The sequence below is a fragment of the Emys orbicularis genome, chromosome 1 (assembly GCF_028017835.1).
Source record: "Emys orbicularis isolate rEmyOrb1 chromosome 1, rEmyOrb1.hap1, whole genome shotgun sequence".
NCBI lineage: Eukaryota > Metazoa > Chordata > Testudines > Emydidae > Emys > Emys orbicularis.
The window spans coordinates 57,623,498-57,646,245 of record NC_088683.1 but is presented as its reverse complement, the minus strand read 5'-3'; the positions used below and the strand labels follow the sequence as shown (position 1 = coordinate 57,646,245).

At 42.2% G+C, this 22,748-nt stretch overlaps 1 protein-coding gene across 3 annotated transcripts in view; it reads right to left on the bottom strand.

The window, feature by feature from the left end:
• The window catches only part of PDZRN4 (PDZ domain containing ring finger 4), a 375,414-nt gene that overhangs the window by 55,966 nt on the left and 296,700 nt on the right, over positions 1-22,748 (bottom strand). For all 3 annotated transcript variants that reach the window (XM_065415687.1, XM_065415695.1, XM_065415705.1), the window contains one exon: positions 54-307. In XM_065415687.1, the coding sequence (XP_065271759.1) occupies positions 54-307 (254 nt within the window). The remainder of the gene's footprint in view (positions 1-53; positions 308-22,748) is intronic.

The following is a 22,748-nucleotide window of genomic DNA, read 5'->3' as shown; positions in this document are numbered from 1 at the left end:
ATAGATAGTATATGAGGTTGGCTGGAAAAGTGACAGAGAAAGGTAAACCATACCTGTCTGAAAGCAGAAAGGGACAGATATCTGGTACTGGAGGTGTGGATGGCCTAAGCTTGGCCAGAGCCATAATATGCTCAAAGGTGATGTCGGTCTGAGTGCTAGCATCCACAAGCTGAACATCCTGTGAGCTACCATGTGTTTTATTAATGGGTGCTCTCCGTAAAACCTGAACTACAATTGGCTCCTTGGCATTCCGAAAAGCTTCCACTGCCTCTTCGTGAGTGGCCTTCGAGAGGTCCTTCCCATTGACCTAAAGGAAAACAGAACATTACACAAATTAGGACTGAAAGGGCTTATAGAAACAGGAGTATAAAACACATATTACACTGCTCTACAGCCAAAATGCTTCTGAAATAAATGTAGTCAAACTTTACTAATTCTGGGTCACTGAGAACGAAAATGATGCTTAAAATTGTTGATTGGCTCTAGTTTTCAAGATATGCTATTGGGTCAGTATATACGACCCTTGACTTGGGAATGGCGGAGGATAAGTGAGTTATAAAGGGAAGGGATCTCAATTTAAACCAGAAATGACTAAAATACATCTTTAACTGGATCTATGAATAAATCTATGACTGGGTTTGGACAGTACTTGCTTTTTAGGCAAAACAATGAATGATGCAATCTGAAGCTGGTATTGCGTCATACATGATATGAATTGCATCATGTTATTCCTAGAAGTCATGGATGATGCAATCATAACGAAGCTTACATCACTCTGCTGAACAAATTGCCCTATATCAGCTCTAGAAATCATACAGTGTCATGCTCTCTTATTTGTCAGTGTTTGATTTTGCAAAGGGACACATTTCTGTTTAGCCAAAGTGAGCAGAGATGCCTGGTACTTCTGTGAACAGTGCAGATAACTTCTACTATATTTGTGGTGAAGTGACTTTTGCATCACAAAAGCGCAGTATAACCACTATGGTTAAGAAAGCCTATCACCTTTATTTTGGCTGCAAAATTGGAGCTCAGGACAAGAGGTGGGCCCCACACATATGCTGCAACACTTGTGCAACAAATCTTCGCCAGTGGTTGAACAGGAAAAGGAAATCTATGCCTTTTTCAGTGCCAATGATTTGGAGAGAGCCAACAGATCATACCAGCAATTGTTACTTCTGCATGGTGCCTCCAGTTGGGAAAGGTGTGTCAAAGAAGAAAAAGTGGACTGTGCATTATCCAAACATTCCATCAGCTATACGCCCAGTACCCCACGGAGAAGGATTGCCAGTTCCTGATGCACCAGAATCATTCTCACTTGAGTCAGACGAGGAAGAGGAAGAGGATGAAACTTCTGGTCCTGAACCATCAATGTCACAGGACCCACATTTTCTCCCATCCTCGTCCTCTGAACCACACCTCATAACACAAGGTGAACTGAGTGACCTTGTCAGGGATTTGGAACTACCCAAGAGTAAGGCAGAGCTGTTGGGCTCCAGACTACAGCAGTGGAATCTCCTGGCAGGTGATGTTAGGGTTTCCATGTTCCGTGACCGTCAAAAGGATCTTGTCCCATTCTTCTTCATGGAAGGTGATCTTGTAGCCTGCAACAACATCGATGGTGTGATGGCAGCCCTCAACATCGTTCACGATCCAGATGAGTGGAGACTGTTCATTGATTCATCGAAGACGAGTCTTAAAGCTGTTTTACTGCATAATGGCAATGTTTTGCCATCAATTCCAGTTGGTCATGCAGTCCATATGAAGGAAACCTATGATAACATGAAACAACTTTTGAGGTGCATAAACTATGACCAACATCAGTGGCAGCTTTGTGGCGATTTGAAGGATGTTGCTCTCTTGCTTGGTCTGCAGACTGGATACACAAAGTACTGCTGTTTTCTCTGTGAATGGGATAGTCATGCAAGAGATTCCCACTACATCTAGAAAGATTGGCCACTCCGACAGTCATTGGAGCCTGGGAGGAAAAGTGTTCAGCATCCACCACTTGTTGAATCAAGGAAGATTTTGTTACCACCCTTACACATCAAGCTGGGTCTGATGAAGAACTTTGTCAAGGCCATTGACAAAACACAAGCAGCTTTCAAGTACCTCCGTGGAAAATTTCCAAGGTTAAGTGAAGTTAAGATAAAGGAAGGTGTCTTTGTTGGTCCTCAGATTCGTGAACTTCTTCGAGATGATGCATTTGACCATGCACTGCGTGGCAAGGAAAAGACGGCATGGAAAGCCTTCCAGTTAGTGGCAATACATTTTCTCGGAAACAACAAGGCAGACAACTATAGGTTGTTGGTGGAAAACCAGCTCGAGGCATACAAAAGCCTTGGTTGCAACATGTCACTAAAGATACATTTTTTGCACTCTCATCTAGATTTTTTTCCACCGAACTGCGGAGCAGTGAGCGACGAGCACGGCGAGCGATTTCACCAGGACATTGGAACAATGGAGAAACGCTATCAGGGCAAATGGAGCCCATCAATGCTTGCAGACTATTGCTGGACAGTGACAAGAGATGCTCCATTTAATGAATACAAGCGACAAGTCAAGAAGCGCCGAGTAGACACTGAATAGGACTAAACTATGTACAGAATAGTTTTTTGCCTTTTGTTTCATAATACATTTTATTTATATAACCCTTTTGCTGATTTTTAAAGTGTTACATAAACAGGACAGGTGAAATATTATCATGTAAAGCAACCATAAACACATGAAAAGACCTAGGTTTACAATTTATGATTAAAACTCTACTATCTACACAATATACATAGACATAAAATGTAAAAACTTAAATATCTTAGAAACAGTAGCCAATCAGTTGTTTTAATTGTCATATTTGAATTCAGCACATCAAAATACATAATAAATAGCACATTTTATCTCTGAAGCAGACGACTTCTCAAAAATTGTAGACCAGTGTTATAAGTGATTTGTACAGTATATTAAATCATATGCTGCTATCTACTGCAATCTTCTATAGTGCTCATGCAAGAGAGAAGATAAGGGTTGGGTGGGAAAATAACTTGTTTGGCTTTTGCTAGAAAACAAACTGATAAAACTCTTACAACACAGTCCTGGTGGATTCTGAAAGAAGCAAAAATTAAGTAATACATTTTTAAAACTCTAAGGACATTTACAATTCCATCTCATAAATTATTTGTCTGGTTTGTAAAATATATATAAAAAGTGGGGTTTTATTTTGTTTGTTTATTTTGTTTGTTATTGTCCCTTTACATGTATTGAAATCCAAGTCAAATCCAAAGTAAAGAATTTAAGAAGATAAGAAAAAAGTTGGAAGTGCTGCAGTTGTGTCGCTGTAGTGTAGATGCTTCTTACAACAATGATAGGGATTTTTCCATTGAGGTTGGTTATCCACCTCTTTGAGAGGTGGTAGCTAGGTCAACGGAAGATTTTTGTTGACCTATCTGCTTCTACAGTAGGGGGTATGGTCAACCTAACTACTTTGCACATGGCATAGAATTTTTTGCAACCCTGAGAGATGTAGCTAGGTTGACCTAAGTTTTAGATGTAGACCAGGCCGAGGACAATTGTTTGACAGGCTGTGGGGCTGAGGATGAGTGTTATATTGGTCTACACTTGAAAGTTTTGCTATGTTGATTAGGAATATGAAAAAAACCCCACAAACCTATCCAACAGCTATGCCAGGAAAAGTCCCAGTGTAGATTCAGCTCTGCTGGCAATAAGTCCTTTTGTTAGGATAGCTTATATCAGCTCCACAATGAAATAAGCTGTGTCTCCATTAGAAGGGTTTGCCAGTATACCTCTGCTGGTATATCTATATACCAACAAATTCTTTATGTTTTTACTATACTGGAACAAAGTGAAGCTTTTCCGGTGTAGCTGCACACACACTAGGGGTGCTTTCCCAGCATAGTACAATATAGTATATCAGTATTCCTATACCAGTGCTCCCCTAGTGTAGTGTTCGGAATATAACACGGATAACTGCAAGTATGGGTGGTGTGTTAAATTCCTACATGTTCGTGTGCCTGTATTTTCAAAACATGAGCACATCACTGAACTAATATGCTAATTGGGCAATGGCTGTCAATAGCAGAGTTCTTGACCAAGAACATGTGCTATCACTGCACTGAAAACATTACTTTGGTGAGATTCAGAGGTGACGTGAATGTTGCTATAAATTACAAATAATGAAACTGCCATAAGCCATTGCAGATGTGAGATGATATAACTTATCCTGTGAATGGGCAGAAGGGGTGATTTTTTGTAGGAAGAAATGCAACCCACAAAGGGTTTAATCCCAGGTGCCGGCTTTATTTTACACCCTTCCGATACAAATCTTCACTTCTATCCCTACAGAATATACGATTTATCACCTCACACTATTTATACCATCCTTACATCACATCTGAATTTGATCCAGGGAACACGTTGCATATATTTTGACATGAGGTCTTGTCTACACTACGAAATCAGGTCGTTACACTTTATGTTACTCGGGGGTGTGAAAAATCTGTTAAACTTACCTAAACCCCAGTGTAGATGGTGCTAAGTCAACTACAGAATTCTCCCATCAACCTAGCTACTGCCTCTCGGGGAGGTGGAGGCTCTATGCCCAGATCAGAACCCTTCCTGCTGGCATGGGTACAGTCTTCACTGAAACGCTACAGTGGCGCAGCTGTGCTGCTGCTGCAGCGTTTTAAGGGTAGACAAGCCCTAACATTATAGGAAGAGCAATAGCAACACCTATTATTTTAAGTTTGCCTAACATTTTCCATTATAACTATCTGCTTTTAATTGCTACTACCTCTGACAAATGAACTATTTGGGTTGAATTTTTCCATGCTTGGTTTCTGGCTCAGGTTGATTTTTTGTTGTTGAAGTTTTACAAAATCAGTGCAATGAAAAACAGAAAATGTTGTCCATGTAAAAACTCTGCCAGCACCACAGGAGCTTACCCGGAGGCAGTTGAAATCTGACAGTAGGATAGTCCTGAGGTCAAAGAAGCATCTTTTCTGTTCCCATGAAAATCCATCCAGATTTATTTGAGTTACTAGGAAATCACCATTTGCACATGCACAAAATAACTTCTTATGCCCTTACTCATTATGTCTGAAAGTCCGAACTCTTGCTATGCTGCAGAGAGCATGCTCACTGTCTCCTGCATAATTTCCTAACAACTACAAAGAATCACAGTCCAGGCAAATGGATCCTCCTCCAGCTTTTCCACAATAAAATAGTTTATAACCTAGGAAAGGAAAGAGCACTCACTTACACTACCTTTTTGAAACATAATACCAAACCTAAGTGCTTGGCTCTCTTATCTGTAAAATGCAATATTTCAGCATGCCACCTTTAAAAAGTGCTTTGAGATCTATAGATGAACGAACACTATGCAAATACAAAGCAGATTAAGAAAACAAATAGCACCTCGAAGTCCTAACTGTAAGTTTTCTGACTATTCCATTTGCCCCACAACCTTCCCAGAACCAGAAGAGAACACAGGAATCCTAATAACCGGCGTTCCACTGATGTTTAGCAAATATTTGCTAAAGATGGAATTGCTTTGTTTCTCCATGTTTCTTTCTTTCCCCCCCCAATATCTTGGCATTTCCAGACCAATTAACTGATCAACCAACCCAAACCCCCTTTGATAAAAAAACATTAGGTTGAAAAGCAAAACATTTGTAAAGTTGGAAAATGCCAGATTTAAGGGAGCTTGTGTAACCTTAATTCTGCCCCTTTGCATACATGTATTATGATAGTTTTTAATTACATGAACACATACAGCAGTTCAGAACATCCCTAGACATGTTCTCGGTGGTGGTGGGAATCATACAGAGCCCATGTGCAATGTAAAAATGTCCTTCCTGCGGCAGAACCTCATGAAGAAAGTTGTGGTTTGAATCCTGCCTACCCTTACATGGATGTGTGAGGGATCCATGGTATGATGTAGCGACTACTCTGCAATGGCAAGCGCATATCGCTCCTACAGTTAGCTCAGATGCTACACAGTGGTGATGAGCACAGTATACATACCTAGATATATCTATTTAAATCTAAGAGACCAGATATTACCATCCTCAGTTCCATAGAAATTCCTCAGTACTAATGTGGGGTAGGTTAGTATCAAATGATACAAAGAATGACCAGAAAAGAAGTGTATTCTGCTCTAGACAGGTGGCCTACATTGCTGCATAACAGGAGTTTCCCTGACAATTTATGCAAGAAATGATTAAAAATTGTCTCTATCCTTAAAATTGCCATTTGGCCAAATTGTATCATTGGGGATAATTATATACAATGGAATTCTGTGAGTGCCATATGGGGGATGGAGAGGGAGGGATCAATAAAAGTATAAAAATAGATTCAATTGTAAGAAGGAGAATGTTCCCCCTATTTCTCCTCCAAGTGTGTAAGTTACAAAAACTAAAATGTCCAGTATCAGTTATATCTAACAAAGGCGGCTTTAAATAACACTTTAATCTGGATCTTTTAGCCATCATTCAGTTCTACACCTCTCCAGTGCCTTCCTTCTTTCAAAGCCATAGCAATATGCTCCCTTCGGGGGATGTTCCCATTAGGGAAGTGGGAACTCCACAATTTTCACTCTAGAATGTAATGTAAGCCCCTTGAACAACTTTTACCCCTACAGTCTGTAGGATCCCTTCAAAATGTACAGCTACAGTTTCCTCTCTCCCAACCCTCCTGTACTGACCAATTTTAATGTTTATAAAAAGTTTCAGGATAACAAATTTAGTGATCACCCTTAAAAGTCAACGTTTGGCAACAAATACCATGTAGTTGTATCTGATACATCAGAATTGTTCCTATTGTAAGTACAAGAAGTATACTATAATTGCCACTATGTGGTACTTGTTGGCAAAGGTTGGGCTGACTTCTAAAAAGCGGGGGAAAAAACATGGATAACAGTTCAAGAAGTAAAATATAAAATCTTATTAGAATTCCTTGGGAAACCAACCAACCAATGTCCTCATTTATCTACATAAATCAATACTTATTGATTATTCCAAACAAATATACTTTACATACATTTACAATAATGTCATTTCCATGCAAATTCTATGCCGAGGAACAATGATATTACAAAATCATGTAACTATGAAACTCACAGCTTATTTTTATTGGCAATAATGTGGCTGACCTGTACTTTCATAAAAATGTTTATTTTCTCCTTGAAGTGAAGAAATCCATGACCTTTAAAATCCTCTATCCTTTATGTGGTTTCCTTATAACATGTAAGCACTGAAGATACAGAACACTTATTTTAATCGTCACTTGAAGTTCATCAACACAGTTAGTTACTCTGCATAAAGGTCACTCATTTTATAAATTCTGCCTTGCCCTGCAGAAAAGCTGTAGCTTAATTGCTATATGCTGGCAGCTGTCCTGGGCAGTTACCATCATTATGTGTTGGGAAGAGAGAATGTATTTTAAAAACTAAACCCAATACTATATACCCATTTTGGAAGTCTCTTCACTTAGCTTCTTTAAGATCTGTTTTTACCTCCTGTGTTATCCCCCATCCCAGCACTCTGATATAATCACTTTGGGACTGTAGACAGTTGAACACTTATTTACTGCAAGCCACTTACAGATTCTTAGCTGGATGATTAAATAAATTCTTTGATTCTAAAAGGTTACTTTCAATGGAAGCAAAGGTACTATTTTAAGTGGATAGGGAAATCAGTCACTTTTAACAATCAACTCAAAAGACACGGGAATACATTTGTTGCAACAGATGGGCTAATTAATCTATAAGCAACTTATGAATGTTAAGTAAAGAATATATCTATTCACATGTAAACCACTGTCCTGTTTGATGAAGCTTCTGTTTAATGAACACTCTCTTCCTTTTGAAAAAAACTGCAAAGTCTGGGCCACTTGTCAACAACTTCCCTAGAGTGACTGGTTGCCATTGCTTGGATGTTGGCCATCCCCTTTTGATTATCTCTCTAAATCCAGCCACATGCAAAATTTAATCAATATCAGAAAACAAACAAACAGTTTTTGTCTTTGATGCATAAACAAATGCTTGAAAAACCAACTGACACTGGCTGACTGCCATTTCTAAAGCCAGACACTGACTGATACACCGATTTATTTCCAAGCAGTGGTGGTTGGGGGAAAGTAAACGAAGGACAGATTGCCTATAAACAATATAGAGAAAATGGCTGTAGATTACCTTTACAATACTTATTCTAAAAAATATAAATCCAGGAACACCCACTATTCTCAGAGTACAAATGTTTGTGATCTAGAGATGAACTGCCCTTGCCATAAACCATTTTTCTGCTGTTACTGATTTCAGTTAGCAGTGACCACGGATCATTACTGGGTGGTTATATATGTTAATATCTGTCTCCTTCCTGAGAGTCTCATCTTTATTTCTCATTATATTTTTTAAAACAAAACTAAAATACAATTGCGTGAATTTAGTACTCACGAAAGGTGTCATAGTAACACCTCTGGGGACTGTGCAGTCCACTATCCTCAAAACATGCTTGGCACAGGCAAGCTAAAATGCAAGACAGACTCCACAGAAGCAAAATCCTTGGAGAGTATCCACTTAATTGGTGAGGCCAAAGACAAGACTAACTTGAGCATCCTGTTAATCTATAGTCCTCCAGACACAAAGGCTTCCCAGAGGAGCTGACAGAGATGCTGTCTGACATGATGATGAAGTTCACAAATCTCACCATGTTGGGAGATTTCAGCATCCACACACACAATGACTCTGAAACAGCACTAAAACTCTGATCCGATCTCACTAAATTAAAGTTTCTTGCCGGCGTGCTCTGGACCTAAACACACATAATCCCCTCCTTCCAAAAGAGGGGCCCCGCCTTTTGCACAAGTAGTAGCTATGGAAATATTAGAAGCAATTAGCACCACCACATGGGACTCTGCCCACCACCTTTCCTGTCTAATAAACTAGAGCAGAGGACATCTGGGACCTCTAGTAATACAGCATTTGCACACCTCCTTTGAAGAGGAGATCCTAACTCTCACTCCCAAAGCATGCAATAGTCCAGCTAAAGAAATCAGCATTTGACAATGGTGATCTTCCCGGTACAGCCCAATACCAAACCTCCAGTCCCACTTGCCAGCTACCAGTATCTTGGATCCCTTTCAGCCAGGTTACAGGCCAGCACACAAAACAGAGAGATCATTTGTTGATGGTAAACTTTCCTGTTGGATGTCTTGGCAGCATTTGGTGGTACTGATTATCAAACACTCCTGGTCCTGCCCTACCGATTAGGAGTTGCAAGGGTGCACGGAAATTCCTTTCACAGATGCATAGATTCTAAGAGCAGAAGGGACCATTGTGATCATCTAGTCTGACCTCCTGTATAACACGGGCTATAGAACTTCCACAAAATAATTTCTAAAGCAGATCTTTTAGAAAAGCATCCAATCTTGATTTAAAAATTGTCAGTGACGGAGAATCCACCACGACTCTTGGTAAATAGTTCCAATGGTTAATTACCCTCAATGTCAAAAATGTGTACCTTATTTCCAGTCCGAATTTGTCTAGCTTCCATGTTATACCTTTCTCTGCTCGACTGAAGAGCTCATTATTAAATATTTGTTCTCCATGTAAGTACTGACAGACTATAATCAATTCACCCCTTAACCTTCTCTTTGTTAAGATAAAGAGATTGAGCTCTTTGAGTCTGTCACTGTAAGACATGTTTTCTAATCCTTTAATCATTCTCATGGCTCTTCTCTGAACCTGCTCCAATTTATCCACATTCATTTTGAATTGTGGGCACAGTATTCCAGCAGTGGTCACACCAGTGCCAAATACAGACGTGAAATAACTTCACTACTCCTACTCAAGATTCCCCTGTTTATGCATCCCAGGATCTCATTAGGTCTTTTGGCCACAGCATCACATTGGAAGCTCATGTTCCGTTCATTATCCATCATGATCCCCAAATCTTTTTCAGAGTCATTGCTTCCCAGACTGGAATCACCCAGTCTGTAGCTGCGGCCTACATTCTTTATTCAAAGATGTTATACATTTACATTTAACCTTATTAAAACACATATTGGTTGTTATTTTGCACACAGTTTCAGAGACGATGCATCAGGGGGGACATGATCCCCCCCAGATTTCTGAGACTGTGGAGCTGCTCCTGCAAGACTTGCTCTGATTGGCCTGCCAGCGGGGGAGGGAGGCTCCGCCCTTCTCCTGCTGCGCCTCTCCCCCAGGACTTTTCCGACTCGCTTGGCCCTTCTTCCTGGCAGTCAGGCCCGGGCAGGGAGCGGGGGGGACGGTGGTACAGAGTCACTTCTCACACTGGCTGACTCCGCACAGGATTGCAGCCTCTGTGCTGTAGTTTGAACCCTTTGCCTTTTGTCCTGCCATCTGTGGCAAAAGAGAATAACTTTTTTCCATCTTTTTTATGGCAGCCTTTCCAGGATCTGAAGACCACTATCATATCGCCCCTTAATCTCCTCTTTTCCAAACTCAACATACCCAGTTCCTTCCGCCAAGCCTGCTAACACATTCTTTTTCTTCAGCCTTCTGATAGCTCAGGTCCTTTCTCTCAGACTGAACCCAACCTGGTTGTGATGGGAACTGTTCCTCCATTTTCTGAACACTCACTTGTGGTGTTCCATAAGTGTCAGTCCAGTTTCCTGTCCTATTTAATATCTGTTTGGAGCCACTGGGCTAGACAGCATGCTGAAACACCAGAATATGCAGACAATGCCCATGAAGCTCATGTTCCGTTCATTATCCATCATGATCCCCAAATCTTTTTCAGAGTCATTGCTTCCCAGATTGGAATCACCCAGTCTGTAGCTGCGGCCTACAATCTTTATTCAAAGATGTTATACATTTACATTTAGCCTTATTAAAACACACATTGGTTGTTATTTTGCACACAGTTTCAGAGATGATGCATCGGGGGGGGGGATGGGGGGAGGGCAATTTATTTCAGTGCTTAACCATCCTGACAGTTAGGAAGTTTTTCCTGATGTCCAATCTAAACCTTCCTTGCTGCACTTTAAGCCCTTTGCTTCTGGTCCTATCCTCAGAGGTTAAGAAAAACAATTTTTCTCCCTCCTCCTTGTAACAACCTTTTACGTACTTGAAAACTGTTATCATGTCCCCCCCCAGTCTTCTCTTTTCCAGACTAAACAAACCCAATTTTTTCAATCTTCCCTTATAGGTCATGTTTTCTAGAACTTTAATCATTTTTGTCACTCTTCTCTAGACTTCCTCCAATTTGTCTACATCCTTCCTGAAATGTGGCGCCCAGAACTGGACACAATACTCCAGTTGAGGTCTAATCAGTACAGAGTAGAGCGGAGGAATTACTTCTCGTTTCTTGCTTACAATGCTCCTGCTAATACACCCCAGAAAGATGTTCACTTTTTTTGCAACAGCGTTACACTGTTGACTCATCTTTAGCTTGTGATCCACTATGACCCCCAGATCCCTTCTGCAATACTCCTTCCTAGGCAGTCATTTCCCATTTTGTATGTGTGCAACTAGTAATGTTACACTCTATATGATTTTATGAAAACATGCTAATGAGTTTGAATATAATGTAACTGAAATATGCTTCATGCTAAAGGTCTCTTGTAAGGTATCATTACAAAGCTTATAATCTACTGAGTGTGGTCATCCTATTTGTATAAACGTATCACTCTTGTATCTGAAACTAGAAATATGAAATATAACTCTGAGGGCCTACTGTAATTATGCAAAGTGTGGGCCATTAATGGTGGTTTGGAATCTTGATGGCTCCCCATCAACCAGGACAATTGACTGCAGATGGCTCTGTTTTACTTGTAAGTCTTCCGGTATACGTTTGTTCTGGCAAGTGGGTAATGAAGTCTTACAGTGACATGTGATCATGTCGCCTGAACTGGAATCCATCTTTAACCTGGTGCTTTTCCATTGAGAAGAAGGGGGTGGGAACCCAGAGAGGGACAAAGGATTCCCGCCTTATGCAAAAGATATATAAGTGGGTGGAACAGAACAAAGGGGAGCCATCATGAGAAATCCCCTAGCTACCACCTGAGCTGGAACAAGGGCTGTACCAGGGGAAAGGATTGTGCCCAGACTAGGAAGGCGTCCAGTCCGTGAAAGAAACTTATTGAAACATCTCTGAGGGTGAGATTTTATCTCTATTCAGTTTTATTACTGTAGTAGGCTTAGATTTGTGTGTTTTATTTTATTTCACTTAGTAATTCACTTTGTTCTGTCTGCTACTACTTGGAACCACTTAAATCCTACTTTCTGTATTTAAATAAATCACTTTTTACTTATTAATTAATCCAGAGTATGTATTAATACCTGGGTGGGGGGGGCAAACAGCTATGCATATCTCTCTATCAGGGTATAGAGGGCGAACAATTTATAAGTTTACCCTGTATAAGCTTTATACAGGGTAAAACGGATTTCTTTGGGGTTTGGACCCCATTGGGAGTTGGGCATCTGAGTGTTAAAGACAAGAACACTTCTGTAAGCTGCTTTCAGTTCAGTCTGCAGCTTTGGGGCACGTGGTTCAGACCCTGGGTCTGTGTTGGAGCAGACTGGCGTGTCTGGCTCAACAAGACAGGGTGCTGGATTCCCAGGCTGGCAGGGAAAGCAGGGGCAGTAGTAGTCTTGGCAAATCGGTTGGCAGTTCCCAAGAGGGTTTCTGTGATCCAACCCGTCACAACTCTTTCCTAGGCAGTCATTTCCCATTTTGTATGTGTGCAACTGATTGTTACTTCCTAAGTGGAGTACTCTGCATTTGTCCTTATTGAATTTCATCCTATTTACTTCAGGCCATTTCTCCAGTTTGTCCAGATCATTTTGAATTTTACTCCTATCCTCCAAAGCACTTGCAACCCTTCCCAGCTTGGTATCGTCCGCAAACTTTATAAGTGTACTCTCTATGCCATTATCTAAATCATTGATGAAGATATTGAACAGAATTGGACCCAGAACTCGTTACGTCTGCAGGACCCCACTCGTTACGTCCTTCCAGCATGACTGTGAACCACTGATAACTACTCGCTGGGAATGGTTTTCCAAACAGTTTTGCACCCACCTTATAGTAGCTCCATGTAGGTTGCATTTCCCTAGTTTGTTTATGAGAAGGTCATGCGAGACAGTATCAAAAGCTTTACTAAAGTCAAGATATACCATGTTTACCGCTTCCCCCCATCCACAAGGCTTGTTACCCTGTCAAAGAAAGTTATCAGGGTGGTTTGACAGGATTTGTTTTTGACAAATCCATGCTGACTGTTACTTATCACCTTATTATCTTCTAGATGTTTGCAAATTGATTGCTTAATTATTTGCTCCATTATCTTTCCAGGTACAGAAGTTAAGCTGAGTGGTCTGTAATTCCCCGGGTTGTCCTATTTTCCCTTTTTATAGATTGGCACTATACGTGCCCTTTTCCATTCTTTTGGAATCTCTCCTGTCTTTCATGATTTTTCAGAGATAATCACTAATTGCTAAGATATCTCCTCAGTCAGTTCCTTGAGTTATTTAGGATGCATTTCATCAGGCCCTGGTGACTTAAAGCCATCTAATTTGTCTAAGTAATTTTTAACTTGTTCGTTCCCTATTTTAGCCTCTTCTGATCCTATCTAATTTTCACTGGTATTCACTATGTTAGACATCCAATCATCACCAAGCTTCTTGGTGAAAACCGAAACAAAGAAGTCATTAAGCACCTCTGCCATTTCTACATTTTCTGTTATTATTTTCCCCCCCACATTGAGTAACAGGTCTACCCTGTCCTTGGTCTTCCTCTTGCTTCTAATGTATCTGTAGAACGTTTTCTTGTTACCCTTTATGTCTCTAGCTAGTTTGATCTCATTCTGTGCGTTGGCTTTTCTAATTTTGTCCCTATATACTTGTGTTATTTATATTCATCCTTTGTAATTTGACCTAGTTTCCACTTTTTGTAGGACTCTTTTTTGATTTTTAGATGATTGAAGATCTGGTTAAGCCAGGTAGTCTCTTTCCATACTTTCAATCTTTCCTACGCAGTGAGATAGTTTGCTCTTCTGCCCTTAATAATGTCTCATTGAAAAACTGCCAACTGTCTTCAATTGTTTTTCCCCTTAGACTTGCTTCCCATGGGATCTTACCTACCAACTCCCTGAGTTTGCTAAAGTCTGTCTTCTTGAAATCCATTGTCTTTATTTTGCTGTTCTACCTCCTACCATTCCTTAGAATCACGACCTCTATCATTTCATGATCACTTTCACCCAAGCTGTCTTCCACTTTCAAATTCTCAACCAGTTCCTCCCTATTCGTCAAAATCAAATCTAGAAAAGCCTTTCCCCTAGTAGCTTTCTCCACCTTCTGAAATAAAAAAATTGTCTCCAATACATTCCAAGAATTTATTGGATAATCTGTGCCCTGCTGTGTTATTTTCCTAACAGATGTCTGAGTAATTGAAGTCCCGCATCACCACCAAGTCCTGAGCTTTGGATGATTTGTTAGTTGTTTAAAAAAAGCCTCATCCACCTCTTCTTCCTGGTTAGGTGGTCTGTAGTAACCCCCTACCATAACATCACCCTTGTTTTTTACCCAGAGACTTTCAACAAGTTTGTCTCCTATTTCCATCTCAACCTCAGTCCAAGTGTATATATTTTTAATATATAAGGCAACACCTCCTCCCTTTTTTCGCTGTCTGTCCTTCCTGAGAAAGCTGTACCCTTCTATACCAATATTCCAGTCATGCGTATTATCCCACCAAGTCTCTGTGATGCCAACTATGTCACAGTTCTGTTTATTTACTAGCATTTCGAGTTCTTCCTGCTTATTCCCCATACTTCTCACATTAGTATACAGACATTTAAGATACTGATTTGATTCCCCCACCCAATTCTGTCTTGACTCTCCTTTATCCCTGCTATAACAGCCCATGCTCCCCCCAAATTCTGAACCTTCTCCCAGGTCTCCATGTTCTTGACTTACCTCTGGGCTTTGGTCATCTGCACCCTTTGAAGCTAGTTTAAGCTCTGAAAAACACTCTGTTCCACTTGCAGCTGGCCAGAAGACTGTGCTTCATCCTATTGGACACAGATCTGGCTAAAGCAACCTAGTGCAATTGTGACCTCCCAGCTTGATAACTGTAACTCATATCGAGGAATGACGCCACATGCTCTGAAAAAAAATCCACCTACTAAAGAACACAGCAGTCTGTCTACTTAGCAAGAGAGGTCACCAGGAACATGCAATCCTGGAACTCCACTCTCACAGAATCCTAGGTCTCCATTAAATACAGATTCCAATTCAATGTCTCTATTCCATTATTCAAAGTCCAAGTGATTAGTCTGAATTACTGGAGAGATCGCCTGTCCACCTGTGACTTGACCCCTTCACAGCCACATTCCATTAGAATTATGAAAATGACAACTAATAAGTGGGTAATTCAATACCCCCTCAAAACAACTTTTCAGGATCCACGGGTCCTACATGTGCCTATCACGACATGTGGTCCACCTCGTCCAGTGCAATAAACGCCCCAAAAACAAACTATCTGGACAAAACCGGACAATCACTATATTCTCAAATGAACACACGCAGGAAAATTATAAAAGACAAAAACACCATATTACCTGTGGGTGAACATTTTTCACAAAGTGCTCACTGATATGTCTGACCTATCAGTCCTCATCCTCAAAGGAAATCTGAACACTTTCAAAAGATGAACCTGGGAGCTTAAATTCACAACTTTGCAAGACACTAAAAATCAGACACTGGATGTAAGGTTTATTACAACAATCTATAACCCACTAACTCCCGCTTTTTATCCAATGGCTACAGGAGTGTTAACAGGCCACTTCACCTTGAATGGTCCCTTAAAATACGTGCTAACTACTTATGCTAAACACTCTGTTTGACCTTGTATTCAGCTGTGACACTCTGAGTACCTTTCCCAGACCCGAAGAAGGGCTGTGTAGCTCGAAAGCTTGTCTCAGTCTCTCACCCACGAAAGTTGGTCCAATCAAAGATATTACCACGCCCACTTTGTCTAGCTAATAGGAGGGTGTGACAGTGCTAGCTGTAGCACTCAGATCACTGAGGTTGCTGCAGCACAGAGAAGGCTGCAGGCTTAAGTGGAAGCAATTAACCAGTTTCTGTTGGGGGAGGGGGGAGAACTGACATCTGGATGGTAATTGCTGAGCTAATGAGACAATTGGCTCAGTAATTGGGTGAATACTTATTTGGGAGGTTCAGGAAGTCATGGAGAGCTCAGAGGGTGATCTGGGGGAGAGAAGCTGTGTGTAAATCTCCTCCTGCTGTATATCTGTGCTATGCCTTGTCCTGTTTGGAAACAGAGGATTAAATGTACATGTGGTGAAAGAGAAACAGACTGGGTGTGTTTGACTGAGAGACCATGAAAACAGGCTCGGCTTCAAGAACACCAGAGACAGAACTTTCAAGAGAACAGGACCAAGGTAACAGAACTCATTCTCAAAAGAGACAAGAATGGCCATGGGCCTCACAGTCATAGGCGCCGACTCCGTGCTGTGAGTGTTCCGGAGCTGGAGCACCCACAGGGAAAAATTGGTGGGTGCTCTGCACCCACCGGCAGCTCCCTGCCCTGCCCCAGTTCACCTCCACCTCTACCTCCTCCCCCGAGCTCTACACTCAACAGACACTATGTTGATGAAGGCCATAAATGTACGTAGGTAAATAACTGCTGAACAAGCTTACCCACAATGCCTCATCACTATGAGTCAAACATGAACAAGACAAGACCTTCTCTAGGAGTGAAAGAGTTGTTTAGTGTCCCTGCTCATTATATCTATGGCCTCTCTGCTGAGTCTGCTGCGGAACATATACACCTGCCTGCTAGCAAATGGAATGAGAACATTAATTCATTTCACATAGATCAGACAGCCAATAACAACTTACTGAATTGGGCTGGATTGGAAGTAACAATAGCCTTGTGGTGAAAGGTGCTGTATTCCAGTACCAATATCCTGAGCCATCTAGTCGCTTAGATTTGAATCTCCTTGGCCACAGCAACACAGTTTGGTTACTAGTAACTTAGTCTTCAAAAAGGTTTCAGAAAAAATATTTTAATCATGTTTTGTTGCATCCATACGGGGGGAAATCTGTGTCTGTTCAAATCGTTTTTCAAAGTGGCATTGTATAAACCAGTGGTGGGCAACCTGTGGCCCGCAGGCAGCCTGTCAGGGTAATCCGCTGGCGGGCCGCGAGACAGTTTGTTTACATTGACCATCAGCAGACACGGCCGCCCACAGCTCCCAGTGGCCGCGGTTCGCCGTTTCCAGCCAACGGGAGCTGGGGGAGCTGCAGAAAGTGGCGGCCAGCCCATGCCTTGATTTGTGTTCTGCTCATTCTGCCTCCCCCACTTCATTTTTCACACCCATCTCCCTTGCTCTCTCTTCTCTTTTCTCTTCCCTCCCTTGTCCTCTGTTGCTTCACCTCCTTTTCACCTGTCCTTTCTCTCCCCTCTCTTCCCCACCATGGCTACCCCATCTCTTTCTGATGTCTGTACATCTAGTTTCTCCATCACCTCATGATTCCATGTCTATCCATCTTTTTTGGTTACCACTCTTCCTTCATACTTGGTTCATCAGACAGACTTTACTACTTCCTCCACATCATATGTATTTTCTTCCTCTTCCACTGAATCTGGCCTTGTCCAACACTGTGGGAATACCATCATACTGTCCCCATACAATCCGGACAGCAAGATAATCTGAACACTTGTAAAATCTGTATTGAACACTTCCCGACAGTAATCCAAATGCTAGGCTTTCTCAGATGGCCATGTGACCAGGCTGGAGTGTATTTACTATGTAAATTGCTTTTGATATTGACAAACAGGTTTTTTGATGATGTTATGATTCTGCCTGAGGGCAATATGGATTAAACTAGCTGTGGCATGCATAAAATACATGAAGTTACCCCTTGGTATAATTAGACAGCTGTTTATTAGGTTAATCATTGCAAATTTTAAGAAATTACTTTTTTTCTGCTTGTACATAGAATACTGTATAAAGCTCTCATGAGATCTGCCATATACCACAGCCCTTCTACAATAATCAAAGGAACATATTCAAAGGACAGTATTTGTGTTCAGAACAAATCAATTTGGCCCTTAAATCACTCCATCCCCGTCCAATACACCATTCCTTTATAAACTTCATTGCTTCTCTGCTCAGCCATAAAATTGCTCTTCAATTTCTGTTCCAGGACATGTAAGAGTTTTCTTAGAGAACAGGCACCTAAATTGGTAGCTGCTATTAAACTTTTATGAGATCAAATTAGTGACATATTTTAATCAACTACAGTTCATGAAGAACAATGAAAGAGGCTGATTCCATAATTCCAAAAATGACTTATACCATTACTTGAATCTTTGTGTGCAATCAAACCCCACTCTTAAAAATTCTCTCCTTTAAAAGACAAAAAAAAAAAACACCCCAAACCTCCAGGAGTTATACAGAAAAGACTGGCATCGCCATACGAACATTACACTTATCACTGTCATAACAATTCATTCCTTTATGTACGCCTGAAACTCCTGGTCTCCTCCAAACTGAGCAGTTTAAAAAGATGGATGGTTGCCTTCTGGCTAATTGTGGGAGTTCTTTCATTACTATAAAAAGACTTTTTATATCTCAAGTGACTTTATAAGCAGTGAATAATGAGACTTAACGTCTTTGGGAAAGAGTTCACTGATCAAATGATAGGATAACTTATGGGCACAGTGACCTTTTACTCTGTAAGATACTCCAAACTGCTGCTGTTGGCACATTATTAAAATTCTCCATTTATGGACTACAGTTAAGCATGAGGCCGATTTAAAAAAAAAATCAATCTAAGGTAGCACAAAGGAAAATAAAACTTGCACAATTCTCAAGATAGATCTTGCAGCTTTGCAGGATAGGTGGTGTAGGGAGTGGAAGCAGCTGGGTATAATCTCTTGGCACAAGGCCCAACTATTATGCCACCATGGCTGGTGGAAACCAGAGTGTGAGTGAAGTATTGCTGGCAGGCTGCAGCTATACATAGACACTCCGGGTGTGTGACCTGAATGTTGTCTGGCTGTTTGTGAGAGGCCCGGGTTGGGAGCTACAGCAGCAAAGCATTGTGAGGCACCCCAAGTTGAAGGGCAAGGCTGACACAGCCCTCACGGGTCTGGATTGTACCCTGGAATGTCATATTCACTGTGTAAAGAATATATGCTAAATCTAACAGCAGCAACATAGTGTTGAGTTAATGCTACTACATCTTTCCTAAGGGCTTGTCTTTACCTCTAAAACAAAAGTGTATGGTTTCTTTTTTTACCTTGGGGTAACTCAAATACGTGAGCTATTCTGTGGTAAAAACATAATGAAGACCAGGCACTGTAATTTTACCACAAGGTAAACAACCCTACACCCCTCCAGCCAAGTTTACTTCATGGTGAAGTGCCTGGTCTTCATTGTGTTTTTACCTCAGGATAGTTGGTGCATGTTAGTTAACCCACGATTAAAGAAAAAGCACCCTTTTCAACAGTGAAGACAGGTCCATATTCATCCCCTCGTCCCTGTCCCAGGAGTGCTGGAGCAGTGGGTACTGCCACACATCTAATCATGCCATATGTGTTGGTACCACTCCTAACCACATCAAGCTGAACTAAGGATAGAATAGCATCCAGACAGTGGGTTTTTCTTTCCTTTTTTGGGAGAATGATGACAGACCTTTTTATGTTAGCTAAACATGGGGTTTTTCTTGCATTGCTTTTTTAGGTGTCAGATGAAAAGGTAAACAGAAAAATGGTTTTCTCCTGCCCCTAAATAAATCTTAAAAGGACATTTTTGGTTTTCTTCACATACTGGATCTCTCACACCAGTGTAACTGCATTGCCTTGTGTGAGTCACTCCTGGGAGGAGTGAGAAGGGAATGAGGCCCAGTGGTTTTTCTTACACTGATGTGGTCATGGTTATAAAACCCTTTTAAACTTTTGACAAGTTTGTGCATCTTCAAAATTCTAGTTGGCAAACTCAGATGTATTTACAGTGAAAGTCTTGAGCCCCAATTCCACAATCACTTACATCGGTGCTTAATTTAGCTTTGTCCTCGTCCTGCTTCCTGGGCCACAGCAAGGACAATCCTTTGTTTTATCTCTTTGTAAAAAGGGGGAAAATGGAACTTCAAGGAACAGTCGCTTTCCTAAAATTAAGCACATGTTTAGGTGCGGAAGGCCTTAATTCTTAACCCTCAACATTCCTACCGTGAATGCTGCCACGCAAGGTTGGGAACAAATTTCATCTCTGCCCCAAGAACACAAAGAAATATCAATGAAAGCTCAGACCTCGCCCATTACATATACCTCGCCTATTAAAATTTCCCAACCCTTTTTAAAGATTACTTAGTAACGTGAAACACTAGTGGTTTTTTTGGGTGACAGCCTATTGGACTACCAAGGGACACATGTTGCTTGTTCACCTCTAACCTTTAGTGCTTCACATAATTCTCCATGGGGGGAAAAGTGAGGCATGGCACCAGTGTGAGGAACATGATTGTTATTTATACAGCAGCACTGCTGTGCACAAGCCTTTACAAATAAGAATCATGGTTCCTGCCCAGCTTACAGTCGATGACAGCTATTATTTCTGTCCTTTCAATGTCAGTTCTTCATCCTTGTTTGTTCCCCTCCTTTCTGCTCTCTCCACCTCTCTCTTCCCCCCTTTTTTCTCTGCATATTTTTTGCCTCTCTTTCTCTCTCCCCCTTTATAACATTAGCCTTGTTTTCCTTTCCTTCCCTTGTTCCTTTTATTCCTTTTTCCTTCATTTTAGTCTCTGAAGGGTCAGCAGCTGCAGCTGCAAAGCAATACACCTCTACCCCGATATAACGCGACCCAATATAACATGAATTCGGATATAACGCGATAAAGCAGTGCTCGGGGGGGGGGGGGGGCTGCACACTCCGGCGGCTCGATATAACGCGGTTTCACCTATAACGCGGTAAGATTTTTTGGCTCCCGAGGACAGCGTTATGTCGAGGTAGAGGTGTAGTACTTTACACTTAAAAGAGCTGCTGCACAAGGAACCTTCCCTCCGTATCTGCTGTTATGGTTGCCAGGCATCTGATTTTTGACCAGAACTCCCAGTGGAAAAGGGACCCTGGTGGCTCCGGTCAGCACTGCTGACCGGGCCACTAAAAGTCCGGTTGGCGGCGCAGTGCGGCTAAGGCAGGCTCCCTGCCTGCCCTGGCGCCACGCGGCTCCCGGAAGCAGCCAGCACGTCCCTCTGGCCCCTAGGCGCAGGGGCGGCCAGGGAGGCTCCGCACGCTGCCCCTGCCCCGAGCACCAGCTCCAATTGGCTGCGAACCATGGCCAATGGGACCTGCGGGGGCAGCGTCTGTGGGTGCGGGCAGCGCGCAGAGCCCCCTGGCCCCTCCGCCTAGGAGCCGGATATGCCAGCTTCTTCCGGGAGCTGCCTGAGATAAGTGCTGCCCGGCTGGAGCCTGCACCCTGAACTCCCTCCTGCACTCCACCCCCCTGCCCCAGCCCTGAACCCCCTCCTGCACCCCAAACCCCTCATCCCCAGCCTCACCCCAGAGCCCACACCCCCTCCCGCACCCCAACCCTCTGCCCCAGCCCCGAGACCCCTCCTGCACGCCAAACCCCTCGGCCCCAGCCCGAAGCCCCCTCCTGCAATCCAAACACCTCATCCCTGGCCCCACCCCAGTGCCTGCACCCCCAGCTAGAGCCCTCACCCCTTCCTGCTCCCCAACCCTCTTCCCCAGCCCGGTTAAAGTGAGTGAGGGTCAGGGAGAGACAGCAACGGAGAGATGGGGAATGGAGTGAGTGGGGGCAGGGCCTCGGAGAAGGGGCAGGGCAAGGCTGTTCGGTTTTATGTGATTCGGTTTTGGCAACCCTACCTGCTGTATATGCAAAATGCTTCCGCACTGGATGCAGGAGGAAAGAAATTAGTCAGCTACTTTGTGCAATAAACTCTACACAGGTGCCAGCTGCAAAGAGAGGTGAATTAGTAGGATTGCGCAATCCTACTTAGTTTCCTTTCTCAGACAATTCTGTGTGTATAGCAGGGTTGTATTGAAGTGATGTTTCAGCTGCTGGCTGGCTCCCCAAATCTGAGAAGTGTGGTATTGGTGGGCAACACTATGCAGTAGGTCTAGCTGACACATTGTGTAAGACAGATCCGTATTATATTCTTGTAGTATATTGAATTATTTTGAAGTTTCTCCATATATCTATTCAGTGACAATTTTTTCCTGTGCATGTATGTGGGTGGCTCCTGTTGATTTCAATAGGAGCTGCATACTAGCATCAGAGGGCAGAATTTAGCATACAGCGTAGAAAACTCCTATTAGCACTAGGAATAAGATAATTCGTACAGCACTGTACAAGCGATTCATCCCTTCATATGTAATGTGATGATTTTACAGACTTTTGATTACTCTTCAGTAAAAGCAGCAAGATCAGATTAAAACACTGAAAAACACTGCATCTCACTCTTTGTTTCTCCCACACCTTGTCTGTCTGACTTATTTAGAATGTAAGCTCTTAGGGGCAGGCACTGTCTCGTACTTTGTGGGTGTCAAGCACCTAGCAGAACGAGCCCCACATTTCAGTTGAGGCTTCTGCAATATAAGCAATAACTATATATCTGTGCTGAGTACAGGTGTGCCTCATCTTACGCGGGGGTTCCGTTCTGCGGTTAGCGTGTAAAGCGAAAACCGCGTATAGCCAAAATCCCATTGAGTTCA